This window comes from Leptodactylus fuscus, chromosome 2 (genome assembly GCF_031893055.1).
Source record: "Leptodactylus fuscus isolate aLepFus1 chromosome 2, aLepFus1.hap2, whole genome shotgun sequence".
Lineage (NCBI taxonomy): Eukaryota > Metazoa > Chordata > Amphibia > Anura > Leptodactylidae > Leptodactylus > Leptodactylus fuscus.
Window position 1 is genome coordinate 114,610,730 of NC_134266.1, and position 15,675 is coordinate 114,626,404.

General features: G+C 40.3%; 1 protein-coding gene across 1 annotated transcript; it reads left to right on the forward strand.

Moving 5' to 3' along the window:
- Positions 1–1,886: 1,886 nt before the first annotated feature.
- Positions 1,887–14,350, forward strand: LOC142194983 (peptide methionine sulfoxide reductase MsrA-like). Its single transcript, XM_075264442.1, has 6 exons — positions 1,887–2,001; positions 2,175–2,243; positions 2,322–2,441; positions 9,606–9,710; positions 11,807–11,913; positions 14,004–14,350. Exons 1-6 carry the CDS (start codon positions 1,929–1,931, stop codon positions 14,154–14,156), a joined length of 627 nt encoding a protein of 208 aa, XP_075120543.1. The 5' UTR covers positions 1,887–1,928; the 3' UTR covers positions 14,157–14,350.
- The last annotated feature ends 1,325 nt before the right edge of the window (positions 14,351–15,675 follow it).

Below are 15,675 nucleotides of genomic sequence, written 5' to 3' on the forward strand. Positions count from 1 at the left end.
AGTCCAAGGCCTACTAACTAACTAGTCCTTGCCAGTTTGCTGCTTAGGGATCCAATATCCTATTGAATTTTACACTGCTTTATATTAAAGGGGTATTCCCATGTACATAATTATTTTTTAATTTGTAGATAATTAAAAGTTAAATATTTTTGCATATATAAGTAATTATTTTGCAGAGTTTTAAAGATATTCTCTAAATATCTTGTGGTCACAGTCTTGTCTTGATCGGTTGCCAGTGGATACGAAAATGAATGCAGAACCTTTCTAAGGTCAGAAAATCAGCTATGATTTCCTTATTGTGGCCGGGATATCTTCGGATACATGAGGTGTCCCTGCTTGATAACCCAGCTACAATAAGAAAATCATAGCTGGGTTCCTGACAAGTCCTAGACCATAGAAAGTTTCTGCATTAGTGGTTGTATCCATGGGCAATTGATCAAGACAACAGACTGTCACCACTAAGATGGTTAGAGGAAATCTTTAAAACACTGCAGAATTTTTAACTACTTATATTTGCAAAACTGTTTAACTTTTAATTATCTACAAATATAGATATGATTATGTACATGGGAATACCCCTTTAACCATTTTTTTAATAAAGTACTTGTTATAAGTGTTGCAAAATATCAGGAAATATAGCAAATATATAGGTGACCAGTTTTCAATTAAGACTGTTTTGAGAATTGTATACATGTTTATTTGCACAGGATGTCTACTATTATCACCTTCAAGAATGACATGATTTTAAGCAAATTTGGTACTGTTAGCCAGCTGAAGAATGTAGTATTGCTCTCAATAAGATAAATAAAATAGCAGTCTTGCATGATACCTTTTAACCCTACCCGCTCTGCACAATACTATTACATTGCACTGAGAGTGTAGTTAATGCTTGTGCCGTAATAGCACCATATTACACTGCCGATGCCCAGGACTAGCTGCAAAAGTCTATTTGCGATATGCTGCAATACTACCGTATTTATTGCAGTACATTGTACTGGGGATCAGAGATCCCAGGTTCAAGTCCCCTTGTGGGACAGGTAAAAAGAAAACAAAAAAGTTCAATATTAAGAATAGAAACAAAACAAAAAGTTTAAAAACCCCACCTCTAAATTTATAAAACATATAGCATAGACAGGACACCTAACAAACATGTTCGGTATCCTCATGTGGATATAAGCCCCACTGTACACAAATAACGTTATTTCTCCCGCATAGATGAAAGAAAATATACCGCATTATGTTAATTAATGTATTTTGGTCACCTCCCTTTCCCCAAAAATAGCAATGAAAATTATCAAAAAGTCAAACACACCAAATATTGGTACCAATAAAAGGTACAACTTAAAGAGACCTTACAAATCCCTGTGAACAATCCCAGGAAAATCAGTCATTGTCAAAAAGTGGTTAGAACCCTGTTCGAACAGAGACAGGAGGCTTTCCACCACCGTGGGCTTGAGCCATGGCTGAACGTTATCTAGACAAAAGTCCCCTGATGATTGGTCTCGGTGACCAGGAAACACGTATGGACATATAGGGATAGCGTGCTTCAAGCTAAGATAAGATTGTCTTGGCTAATTGTTCATTTGCACTCTATTTTCAGGTAAACTCTATTAATATTTATCCCTTGTCAGGGTTTTATGTAATTGTTAGCTTACATGTTGGGCCTGTAAGACTGATTTTATGGAATATTAGGCAAAGTTATGTTTTATATATTGTTGCATCATTTCTGGATATTATTTCTGCTATTGTGCATTTTTTTATTGAGAGCAATACTACGCTTTTATACAACATTGCTGTTGGTATCTCTGTAACACGTAGATCTCATTGGTTACTTATTATATTCTTCTTTTGACCTCTGCCCCTTCTGCCGGTTACACCTTATAAATACCCAGGGTTGCCTATGCCTCCTACAATCATAAGTTACAGCAATGCCTAGCAAGACAGTTCTCCCCACTGCTGAAGAAGCCTTACCAGGGCGGGTTGAGGCTTTAAAGGTAGCAGGTAAGAATCGGCTGAGTCATCTTAGATACTGCTGAAATGCTGAAACACACTTTTACCACAGTGCATGAAGTTCAGCAAGAAAATGAAGTAACAGATTCACCAATAGTCACAATTACTTGTAGTATTCCCCTAACCTTTGCATATATTATATGATCTACTCTTCTCCTTTACAGCTAAGCATGCTGTAAATGGAAACTCAACATTGGAGCCTTTCCCAGAAGGACTTGAAATAGCAGTTTTTGGTAAGTCCTAAGTAGAAATTTGAACGAGCATTGCTACATAGGATTCCTGTAGTCATATTGTCTTCTATTGTCTTACAGGTATGGGCTGTTTCTGGGGTGTAGAAAAACTCTTCTGGAAACAAAAAGGAGTCTTCTCTACACAAGTGGGGTATGCTGGAGGGTTCACGAAGAATCCCACATATGAAGAAGTGTGCACTGGTAAATACATCCCCTGTCATGTTACTTGTAAACCTACATATATTTTTATCTTAATGAAAATCATCTAAATTCTAGAAGAGCAAATATTGCAAATTACATTATCCAAATTTAAAATAAAACAAGACTTACATTTGGGTTGCTCGGTATTGAAAGCTCCTTCACAAATGATATTGGGTAATAGTATTAAGAGCCATTTTTTCTCATCTGAATTGAAACGACCACCTTTTTCTCATGCTTTTTACATTATATATAGTATATGCGGTATATACAGTATATTCATATACAGTCCCACACACCTGCCCGGCAGCCTTGATCTCACTACACTGAAATGACATTTCCACTTTAAAAAAGCACTAGGTTTCCATTTCAGAGCTTAGTTTTTATATTAGGAAAAAGTAGAAAGTTTCCTAAAATATAACTTTTATTACAACATAATAAATAATAAAATTAGGGGTGCTTATTCAAGCAAAATGGACTCCTGTCATGCAAACAACGTCTTGACTGACACATTTTAAAAAAAAATGGTTTCCTTAGTCGTAGCCAGTCGTGGGTGGAGTCAATTTAGAAATGGGTGGAGCTGAATTTGTAGCGGCATGCATAGTGCACTGCACATTTTGTCCCTCTTTCTGTTCTTTTGAAAGTTGGAAGGTATATATTATGGCCTATCCTTAGGTTAGCCCATAAATATCTGAACTGTTGGGAGGCAGCAGCCAATCAGTTGTACGGGCCTACTTCCAAGGCCTGTACTATATGCAAAACAGGTGTAGAAGCAGTTGGCCCTGTGGCTGTGCACCGACACTGCAGGTCAACTTCAAATGAAGTCCATGGGTGCTGGGCTGTAATACTGGAAACCAGCCACTATAAAGGGCTTGGCGCTATTTACTTCTGACCCCATGATGCGTATAGTACAGGAAGCAGAAGCCGACCCAAACAGCTGATGAGTACAGGGGCCTATCTGAGGCCTATCCTAAGGCCAAACCATAAAATTCTAAATCCTGGACAAACCCTTTAATTTTAAAGAGTGAAAAGTATGCAGTGGAATACTAAGTTACATTTATATTATTTGACACTTCCTGCTGTGAAAAATATTAGGGTAAAATCTAATGATGATCTCTATCAGGAAGGTTGGTTATAGCTCTTTCTTCATGTTCTGTATATGTATATAATGTTTAATACTAATAAACTGTTGTATTCCATATAACCTCAATATTTTAAAGGTAAAAATATTGTATTATAGGAAAACAAAATATAGTGTAGATAATTGAATAATTTATACCACTAGAGGGCAATGTAGGACATGGTCTGAAAAGTCACTAAATATTCTTCAATATAATGAAGATCTGATTTCCTCATGTATACTCATCAGAATCAAAATTTACTTTACACAAGGCATTGTATATCAGTTTCTTTATTTGTTTAGTTCTAGTAAAAGTAAACCTTTATTTTAATCTATCCATTCTACTCGTGAATCGTAGAATAAGATGTTACATGGAGCCCTGGAAAGACTATTCCAAATGACTAATAAAGATAGCTCCACCATATGCACTTTGTATATATTGCTGCGGAATCCGCGTCAAGATATGGCAGGTCGCTCGCGAAAAATGACCAGCTCCCATTGAATTCAATGGGAGGTGTTTTTTTACCTGGATTTTGACGCGGATTCCGCGTCAAAATCCGGACCAAATAACTGCGTGTGAACTAGCCCTTATACAGTAACATCCCACAAGATAAATAGTTAGAAACTATAACTGCAGTATTATAATCAGACACGCTAATGCAGTGGTTCTCAACCTTTCTAATGCCGTGACCCCGCAATACAATTCCTCATGTTGCGGTGACCCCATTCATTTTGGAACACGCGCCCATAACGGTGTGTGTTCCAGCTGAATAGCGCTGCTGCAGACAGTAGCGTGGCTTCCCAGTGGCTAAAGCCATCGGAAATATGTATTTTCTGATGGCTTTAGGCATACCTCCCAACTTTTGAAGATTAGAAAGAGGGTCCCCTCGCCATCTCTCCCCCAGTTTCATATAACCCCTTCATCTGCTCCATTTACATGTCCCCCCTCCACCTCTGCCCCCAGTTTCATGTCCCCCATCTCTGCCCCCAGTTTCATGTCCCCCATCTCTGCCTCCAGTGTCATGCCGTACCCCCCCTTCATCTGCCCACAGTTTCATGTCCCCCATCTCTTCCCCCAGTTTCATGTCCCCATCTGTTCCCGTTTCATGTTCCCCCCCATCTCTGCCCAGAGCTTCATGTCCCTCCATCTCTGCCCCCAGTGTCATGCCGTCCCCCCTTCATCTGCCCACAGTTTCATGTCCCTCCACCTCGGTCCCCAGTGTCATGCTGTACCCCCCTTCATCTACCCACAGTTTCAAGTCCCCCCATCTCTTCCCCCAGTTTCATGTCCCCATCTGTTCCCCAGTTTCATGTTCCCCCATCTCTGCCCAGAGCTTCATGTCCCTCCATCTCTGCCCCTAGTATCATGCCATCCCCCCCTTCATCTGCCCACAGTTTCATGTCCCTCCATCTCTGTCCCCAGTGTCCTGCCGTCCCCCCCTTCATCTACCCACAGTTTCAAGTCCCCCCATCTCTTCCCCCAGTTTCATGTCCCCATCTGTTCCCCAGTTTCATGTTCCCCCATCTCTGCCCAGAGCTTCATGTCCCTCCATCTCTGCCCCCAGTGTCATGCCATCCCCCCGCTTCATCTGCCCACAGTTTCATGTCCCTCCATCTCTGTCCCCAGTGTCATGCCGTCCCCCCCCTTCATCTGCCCCAGTGTCATGCCGTCCCCCCCTTCATCTGCCCCTTCATTATGTTCCACCTTAATGTTTAAAACAAAAAAAAACACTTACACTCACCTTTTCCTCACTCCCCCGCTGCTTTCTACGCAGTCTCACTCACTAGTTGTAGCCGCGATGTGACCTCATCACATCGCGGCTATACATGCAGAAGCCGCAGCACAGCATTAAAGCAGGAGCTGGCTGTGACAGCTCCTGCTTTAATTGCCTGTGTGTTCAACTGATTGGCGTCCTCCGGGCGCCGATCAGTTGAAACTGGGACATAACTCCCACCGACGGGACGGTTGGGAGGTATGCTTTAGGCGACCCCTGTGTTATGGTCGTTCGACCCCCGCCGGGGTCGCGACCCACAGGTTGTGAACCGCTGCGCTAATGCCTCTCCAACAAAAAGAATTTATCTGGAACAGCATTAAATTTAAGGTTTATTTACAAGTACATGGAACGGCCATGGGCACTAGTTTCGCACCCAGTTATGTGAATACCTTCATGGGGTCAAACACACTTTCATCTATAACAAGTATCCATAGAGACGTAACATAATTTATTACAAAAGGTACAAGGATGACCTCCTCTTGATATTGGAAGAGTCACATGATTGCTTTGCAGATTTTACTACTTATCTGAATCAAAATAATTGGGGGATCTCACCTTGACAGGTAAAATCTGCAGACTGTGAAACTGAGTATTTAGACTAGTCCTCATAAGTCAGCACAACCAAATACACACAAACATATTTTAAATCAGTTGACTGCAATAGTCTGCTTGACTATCACAGTTTCTACCTAAAAAACTATAAGGACAATATCCCATTCACTCAACTTCAAAGGATTTGGCGCAATTGTACAGATGATCAGGATTTTGAGACCCAAAGTAAGGTCATTGTGAAACGCTTTCCTGAAACATTGTACCCTAAGATTAATAAAAAGCATCTTACACTGGGGCACAGCGCCTCAAACAAGTAGCTTAACCCAAAAAGAACCACTGAAAACTAAGGATTTTCAGCACAATTTTATAACTACTTACAACTCTGCACACGAGAATCAGGTCCACTTTGTATAAATATTGGCCGACTCTACTAAATGACCCGTTCCTTAAAAAAATATCCCAAACCATTTTATAATGTTATCTTATATATAAGCGTATCATCTAAAACTTGTTCATATTTATTTATTTATCCAAATATGTACAAGTAATATGACACTATAATGTAACTTTCTATTAGCAGTAATATGCATTTACTGTATTAATTCATGTATCTGATGTATATACAAGTTTTTGATTTACTTTATAAAAAAAAAAAAAAAAGGCAAATACTGTAACATTCGTATTGGGTAAGACCTTTGATATATATATTTTTTTAGATCATATATGTATGTATAAATATCTCTCTCTAGCTCTAACGTGTCTCCCCGAAAATAAGACAGTGTCTTATATTAAATTTTGGTCCTAAAGATATGCTATGGCTTATTTTCAGGGGATGTCTTATTTTATTTTTGTGTGCTGCTGCCTCCACTGCGCTATGCTGAGATGTGCTTGCTGCGCAAAGACTGTGTGAAGAAAAACGCAGTGTGCGGTGCTCCGTGTGTGCAGGAAAGCTGTCTGCTGCCACTGCTGTGATACCGTACGTTGTATCCACTGTTCCTGCTGCTGTGGGATGAGCTGGAAGAGTGGACTCCCCACCACATACGATACTTAGTGTATGCACAGCGGGCATCTCATCCTACAGCAGCAGGAACAGTGGATACAACGTATCGCAGTGGCCTCAGCAGCCGACATATCTGTGCACACGGAACTTCGCGCACAGTGTTCAGCAGGCTACAATGTTTTTCTTCATACAATCTTTGCGCAGAAAGATTATTATTATTGGGGTGTGTCTTACTTTCGGTAGGTGCCTTATATTAGGAAATTCAACAAAACCCCTGCTATGTCTTACTTTCAGGTGATGACTTATTGTCGGGAAAACAGGACATTAAAAATGATACATATATATATATATATATATATATATACAGTGAAGGAAATAATTATTTGATCCTTTGCTGATTTTATAAGTTTACCCACTGACAAAGACATGAACAGTCTATAATTTTATAATTTAAGGGCAGGTTAATTTTAATAGTGAGAGATAGAATATCAAAAATAAAATCCAGAAAATCATATTGTATAAATTTTATAAATATATTTGAATTTTGCATAGAGAAATAAGTATTTGATCCCTCTGGCAAACATGATACTTAATACTTGGTGGCAAAACCCTTGTTGGTGTGCACAGCAGTCAGACGGTTTTTGTAGTTGATGAGGTTTACGCACATGTCAGGAGTAATTTTGGTCCACTGCTCTTCGCAAATCATCTCTAAATCATTAAGATTTTGAGGCTGTCGCTTGGCAACTCAGAGCTTCAGCTTCCTCCATAAGTTTTTTATTGGATTAAAGTCTGGAGACTGGCTAGATCACTCCATGACCTTAATGTGCTTCTTTTTAGAGCCACTCCTTTGTTGCCTTGACTGTATGTTATAGATCATTGTCCTCCTGGAAGACTCAGCAATGACCCATTTTTAATGTCCTGTTGGAGGAAAGGAGTTTGTCACACAGGATTTTATGGTACATGGCTCCATCCATTCTCCTATTGATGCAGTGAAGTAGTCCTGTGCCCTTAGCAGAGAAACACCCCCAAAACATAATGTTTCCACCTCCATCAATGTTTCAATCTTGGCTCCTTCAAGGGGTCCTCGTATATACTGTAGAAAGGATTTTCCCCATAAAGGGGAATGGCCGTCAGTTCTGTTAAACATTACCAGATCACCAAATCAGTTGCAGAATTGCAGGGTAAACCCATCAGGACCTGCAGATTTGCTTGCTGGAGATGATTTGTTAGTGAAAGGCTCATCTTGGGGGCTCTGTCACAATCCAAAATAGTAGGGAGGGCAGACTTGGGTATGTAATCCTGTATCGTATTCCATAGGTTTTTTCACAACTATGTCATCAAACTGAGTGCAAATGTTGTACAAATCGTTATAATATGTTTGGAAAGCCGCCGAGATATCGACAAGGTTATGAATATCTTGGCTCCCTCATCAAAAAGGCATGGGATATGCGTTAATTCATTGTGAAAGTGCAGATGCTGGGCCAGCAACCTCCCATATTTGTTAGAAAACTTATAGTAGTGTCAATGCATCTGGTCCCTATAGTATAGATACATATCATCAAGGTCAGCTCCTCTCTACTGTTCAGAAGTTCGTTTAACGTGAAGTGATTACGGGATTGTTTATGGACCACCTCTAGAGAATGGATTTTACCAAGTGGGCAGCAACCTAGGCCGCTCTCTGCCTCTGAAATTGCATTCTGTTTTTTATGAGTACTCCCCAGATTAAGCACTTCATCGCTTCCCACTGAAGTGGAATAGGGGCAGAACTGTTAGCATGGGTATTTTGTAAATCACAGAAAAGTTTGTCCCTGCAAAGGGCATCTTTGAGAAAGTGGTCGTTCAGTTGCCAGGGGAAAGAGTGCAATGCTAACCCTGTGATCTCCATGGAGAGGAACATGGAGTGTGGTCAGACCAGATGGCGACCCAGATGGCGGCACCGGGGAGCAGGAAAGAGCATAATGGCTAGTTAAGAAATAGCTATATGGGCAGAAGAGTAATAGGTGTAGTCGCAGCCTTAGGGATGTAGGATTCACCAGATATCAAGGAGGCGTCTCGATGGGGGCCAGAGCAAGGGATGGTATCTACCGATGGGTCAAGGGCAGAATTATTGTCACTTTCTAGAATAACTACTGCCTCACTGAACTCTGCATGTTTGCAAAGAGGCTCCTTACAGTAGGTAACCTGTCCCTGGTTGGGAAGGTAGCAGCCTGGCGTCGACCCAGGGCAGCTGTGAAGGCCAATATAATGCTTGGGTGTGCCAGGGTATGCCCAGGTTACATAGTTACTAGTGCGTGACCTGTCAGGACTCAAGCCTTGCACATGATAGCCTCCGACAGTTGACATCTATGGACCTGATATATAACGTCTCTTGGATTGTTTAAGTTGGGTGGGTGAGGGCATAGTGCCCTGTGTACCTAGTCCAGTTTGAGGAGAGCACTGGAAGGGGCTCCTAGGAGGCTGTTAAAGATAGCACACAGAGTGATGTCAAGCTGCTGGGGCTAAAGTGACACCTATAGATCTCGGATACTGAATTACGGTATGTAGTTTATTTCTGTTCTCCAAGTTTTCCATGGGATCAGCTATATAATGCAATTGGAAAGTGTGGGTAGAGGTGGCAGACTTTTGCACCGCAAGTCTGTCAAATAAGGTACTAGAGGAAGTCTTGACACCCTGTATGCCATATGCTAGAATTAATTTTTATTTTGTATTTTTTATTACAGGTCTTACAGCACACATTGAAGTGGTACGAGTTGTATTTGACCCTAAAGTGATCAGTTATAAAGATCTGCTGAAATTGTTCTGGGAAAATCACAACCCAACCGAGGGTATGACACCTAGTCTAAGCAGTTTATGAAAAAATGAATTAGCATATTTTATGTCCTTGGGTTATGTTGGGACTTATAGCAAGTTACATAGCAGTCATTTTAAATACTGTATTATTACATAAAATTGTAAGCTTAAAGTAAGTTTCATACAGAATAAATCTACCTAAAAACGAAAGCAAACCTGTGTAAATTTGGAACACTAAACCACGGACGGGTCCTCATGGACAGGTGACTTGGTGTCCCATATATAATTATTTAAAACCTGTCTGCCCTAGGTTAAAAAAAAACAAACAAACAAAAAAACCTTATACTTACCTAGAGATGAGTCCAACCAGCTTCATCAGACCTATCTCTGCAACTTCCAAAACTATGCCAGGAGTAGCAATTTGTGTGTGCTGGATGTCGGGAATATGCAATGAAGCCAAGGTGTACTTGTACATGTGCCAAGAGCATTTGACTATAAGTATAAGATTTTTTTTACCTCTCAACAGGTACATTACAGGGATATTCGGGACACTAAACCACTGGTCCATAAGGACCTGTTGGTGGTTTAATGTTACATATTTAGGTTCCCTTTTAGTTCAGGGCCCCAAAAAGCAGCCTCATGGCTGTGGTAGAAATGCTGCAGCAAAAAACACTGCGTTTTACAGTACCTGCAAGGTGGATGGGATTCTGGCTAATCCCATCCAGACAATGCATGAAAAGTCTGCAGCAGAAATGCTGCAATTTCAAATCGCAGCATGTTAGTTATACCTACAGAAATGCTGGTGTTTTTTGTATAGGTATAATAGAGACAGATAGTCCACAGAGGAAAACTCTGCGGACTTTCTGTGAAAAACACTGTGGAAAAAAAAAACGTGATGTGTTTCCGCCACGGTTAATATTCAGTGCTGCATTCACAAATTTGGTAATTTAGGAGAATCAGCCTCAAAGGAATGGAACTCAGCTAAGACTAAGTTCAAAGCTGCACCGTAGGCTCCTTGCCGCAGAAATCGCTGGAGAGGAAAGCCCTGCACGTTGGACTTTTTTCTCTTTGCTGATATCAGTATAAAAACAGCGGACTGTTTTAGTGATCCAGCTTTATATTGTTTGGGTTCTCCGGCAGACTCGAAAAACACAGAGCTTAGCGCAGATGTGAACCTAGCCTAAACTGTCAGGGATGTGCCAGAAGGACAACTAGTCAACTGCTTCCAAGAATGACCAACAGATTAGAGGAAGGCAACTGCCAGAACCACAGCAACTGCCAGTGAAACTTCCGTTTGTTCATCTCAACAAAGCTGCAAAGATTTGTATGGATTTCTGCAACAAAAAAACTCAGGGACAAGGATCACACTGAAAAAGAAATGTAATCGATTAACTTATTGGTTGCATTTATGGTTTGCATTATAAATGTATGACTATAGGGGGCGATATTATTACAAATATTGCATGGTACACTGACTACTTCATGTTTAGTTCTCTTGTTCAAAATCGGTACATCATACAAAAGGTTGCTGAGCCATGCTATACAGGATAATACATTGCAGGTTATAACTAAAGCTAACTACAAGATAAGTAATGCAACATAGGTTTATCTTCTTATGCAAATTGCTCATATTTTACAAGAGGAAAAAAGTGCTGAACACAGGGCATATCACTTAACCCAATGGAATTCAAATTAAAACCTTAAGGGTCCTGTACTGCCCATCCCAAAGCCCATGAGACCTTCTTTACATTAAACAGTAGTCGCTGAGGCTAAGCTCACATCTGCGCACAGCTCTCCGTCACTTGGAGTCCGCTAGTGGACCTGAACAACAGAAAGTCAGACCGCTATAACAGTGTAATTGGGCACCACATAGACTATAAAGGGGTCTGTCCGCTGTCCTCTGTTTTTATACTGAAACCAGCGAAGACAAAAGTCCTCTGTGCAGGACTTTTCTCTGATTTCTGGCGGTTTCAGTGGCGGAGTCTCCAATGCAGATGTGAATTTAGCCTCAGCATGCTGTGAAACTACTTTTACAACCTAGATATTTGTTGTTAGTCTGTGATAAGAAGTACGGATAATTATAACAATATAATCCTTTCCCATAAAAATATCACTTCATTTGTCAATCCAGGAATGAAACAAGGTCAAGATATAGGTACCCAGTACCGATCAGTGATATTCACCTATGGCACTCAACAGAGAGAATCAGCTCTTCAGTCAAAAAACATGTTCCAAAAGGTAAATATCCTATTAATTCAATTTCCAATTTATAGATTACAAGTGAAAATGCCAGTGGATTTTGATGATGTCGTTGTGATCTGTTACCAGCAGAGGGCGATCTGGACTATCCTTAGAAATAGTCAAATAAGTTTGCATTCTAGTAGTAGGACTCAGCTCTGTCTTGAGTCTGATGCCTGTCTTGATATTAGAAAAACATGTAGCATGCCAGAATTGCCGATTTTTGATTATCTCACAACCAAAAATAAAGTTATGGCCTTCAGAAATTGGTTACAGAAAAGCATCCTTTCAAAAACTGCTTTTTTCTATAATAAAAATATAAACCATAAAAATAAAAAAAAAATACCTTTGGTATTTCTCTACTGATTTGCTCAATGAAGTTAACATGTCACTAATACCACAAGGGGATTATTGAAAAAATAAAACCCAAAAACTATACCAATATTGTTTATTTATGGTCACCATGGTTAAAAAATTGGAATAAAAAGTAATTAAAAATGTATATGTACCCCCAAAATAGTACCAATTAAATCTACAGCTCATTATGCAAAATATTCACACACAGCCCTGGCCCTAAGAAAAGGGGGAAACAAAAATATGATTTTTTGAAGTGTTTTATTGAATAAAAGTATTAAAACATGAATAATACTATAGAAAGTGGTTATCAATGTCATCGCACTGATTGAATAATTCTAGCATATCACTGATAGTACTCAGACCAGGGGTATGCAACCCCTGGCACACGTGTCAAAAGTGGCATGCAAAGAATATTCCTCTGGCACGGCAGCCTGAGTCCCTGAGGGGCCGACACTTAGACGAACTCGCCCAGAAGTTTTGTTCAGACCATACACAGCCGAAATTAAACTGCTAATATTATACTTTGGGGTCTCTTCAGACTCCAGAGTATAATAAGCAGAGGCCCAAGAGAGGTGAGCAAACATAAAAAAACTCACCTCTCCTGTGCTCCAGAGGACTCCTAGTTCTATTTGCACTTCTGCTTGATGTCAGAGACCACTGATAGGCCTCAGGGATTACATTGATGTCATGAAGTATAATGATGCCAATATGACTCCCGAGACGCAGTGGGTCGAGTGCCGAAAAGAACAGGGAGTCTACCCGAGTCAATCAAAGGTGAGTGACATTATTTTTTATGTTTGATCACCTCCCCTGGCCTCTGCCAATGGCAAACCCAAACCTGAAATTTTTGGAAATTTTTTGGGACACTATACAGTGTGGAGGGAACACTATGAATCATGATACTGTGTGGAAGGGCTGCTATGGATCATTATACTGTGTGGAGGGATCACTATGGGACATTATACCACATGGATCGGCCACTATGGGACATTATACTGTGTGAAGGGCCCACTATGGAACATTATACTGTGTGGAGGGACTTTTCTCTCCACATTTCTCAGGTGGCAACCTGGTGAACCCATTATAGTCCCAAACGGACCTGAAGAATGGATAGCTGAACGCTAGTGTGAACCTAGCGTAAGCTATTAATACATAAAGTAATTCAGAGCAGACCTACAGCAGCAAGGGTTAATGCGGTACATAAAATCAGAAAAGACAACACCGTTACACAGTATTTTTAAAGGGTTGTTAGACTATGAACATTTATTCGCTATCCACAAGATGAGTATGATTACTGGGAGGACTGACAGCTGGAACCTCTGGGAATCACAAACATGGGGGCTTTCAAATTTCTCTGTATGCTCCATGAGAATGGAGGGTTGGTGCACATGCATGGCCAAGGCTCCGTTCAAATCTATGGAGAACGCCAAACTGATAGCCCCATTGAAGCAAATGCAGCGTGGCCACCATCACTCTATTCACATGAACCAATTAGCGTAAGTTGGGAGCCCTGATTTTCCTGATCATTGGATCCTAGCAGTTGAAATCAGACACTTCGAGTACCTTACACAGCCTCTTAAAGGAACCTCTTACAGGAAAGTTAATGGTGTAACTGACTGTACATAGAAAGCAAGATTCAAATATATATATATATATATATATATATATATATATATATATATATATATATATATATATATATATCACACATAATTCCTGTTTTTTAATCACAGGAGCTGAAAAATGCAAACCTGGGAGCCATCACCACTGAGATCCGATCTGTTCCAGAGTTTTATTATGCCGAGGATTACCACCAGCAATATCTGTACAAAAACCCAGATGGCTATTGTGGTCTGAAAGGAACTGGAGTGTCCTGTGTTCAGTAAAAGTCTGGATGCTATTTATCATCTGTATATTCCTTGCACAATGTTTAGGCTTGGATGTTACTGAAACTCATGTACACATTTGCAAATCTTTACTTCTCTGTAAACTGTGACATACGGTTTATGGATCAAAAATGACTTTCTATTTCATATCACATGGTTTAATCCAGTACACAGAATAAATGTATTTGCCAATGCCTGACCCTACTTTCAGTCATTTGCATCCCTGTAATAGGTGCCACTCCACCAGATTTCAGTTAGAATATTCTCTCCTACTGTTCCCAAGAGATCATTGCAGTCAGTTTTGGTGCCTGATATTGTAATTGCTCTCTGTGTTGTCAAGTAGGGTGTGCCAGGTAGGAGTAAACAAGGGGGAATGGTACAGAGCTGTATCTCATTGGACAGTATCAGAGAGCTCTGATTCGCACCTCTTTGCTTCTCCTGCCTAAAAAGTGCTGCGCTGGAATCAAGGAAGTTTCAAAAAGTTATGGTCAACCTGTCAAATCGATTTGAAACACTGAACTACCCACAGATGGTTATGGACCAGTGGTTTAGTGACCAAAAGGGCCTTTGTCTAAAATGGTCAGAGACCGCTATGTAATAAAAAAAAAACAAAACAATAAACAAACAAAAAAAACAACCCTTTATACTTATGTAGAGATGACTCATCTCTGGTGATCCTGGCACTTGCGGAGAGTACACTAACATAAGTAAATATTGGACTCAGACCCAGTTATAAAAGTAATTGAGAATTCTGGTGCAAAAACAATGATAAATGAGCCCCACTGCGTCATAGATTTGTTTGCCACATCTTACTAGAAGGCAGAGACTTTCCCTTTTTAGATGACTTCCTTTAGACCATTATTTTGTGGCAGAAAATAGGAAAACAGCAGAAATAAATCTGGTGTATTTTAGGACCAAATTGGCCCACTTGGTTACCTACTAACTAAAGTGTAGAGCAATCTGGAGATGGTTAGGACAGCTCATTGGTGTTGAAGGAGGCTGCGTTTTAATACCATGGGTGAAGGCCCTGAAGCCTGCTTCCATGTTGAAAAAATAGAATTAAAAAAATAAAATAAAAGAAAGAGTAGAGCAAGTCACAATCATCTGTTCTTTTGGGAGTAAATCAATATTGTGACGTAAGCAGATAGAAGCCAGGCACAGAGAATGCTGATCGCTAAAGCAGATTGTCAGTGGCATGTTTGGAGTCCTGCTTCCAGGATGCACAGATGCTCAGTGAGGATGGAGTGGTGACACCCACGCATTTCCTGTTACACACCTGTATACTACTCTGCAGGTGTCTCCAGACTAGAGTGTGTGGGAGTCTTATGTGTGACTCTCCTGCAATCAATCTTATCTCCATGTAACACAAACTATGAGTTCACATAGCAGAGAATATGTAGAGATTACACATACATCAATGTCTTCAAGAAAGGATGTATGATAATATTTTGCTTCAGACAGAGAAAAGACAATGGTGCTTGAAGGACACGTTGTGTTGTTATAACATGGATTACAAGAG

Coding starts and splice junctions, on each gene's coding strand:
- LOC142194983 (XM_075264442.1), top strand. CDS start 1,929: ATGCCTAGCAAGACAGTTCTCCCCACTGCTGAAGAAGCCTTACCAGGG. Junction 9,711..11,806: donor AAATCACAACCCAACCGAGG/GTATGACACCTA, acceptor TTGTCAATCCAG/GAATGAAACAAGGTCAAGAT. Junction 11,914..14,003: donor CAAAAAACATGTTCCAAAAG/GTAAATATCCTA, acceptor TTTTAATCACAG/GAGCTGAAAAATGCAAACCT.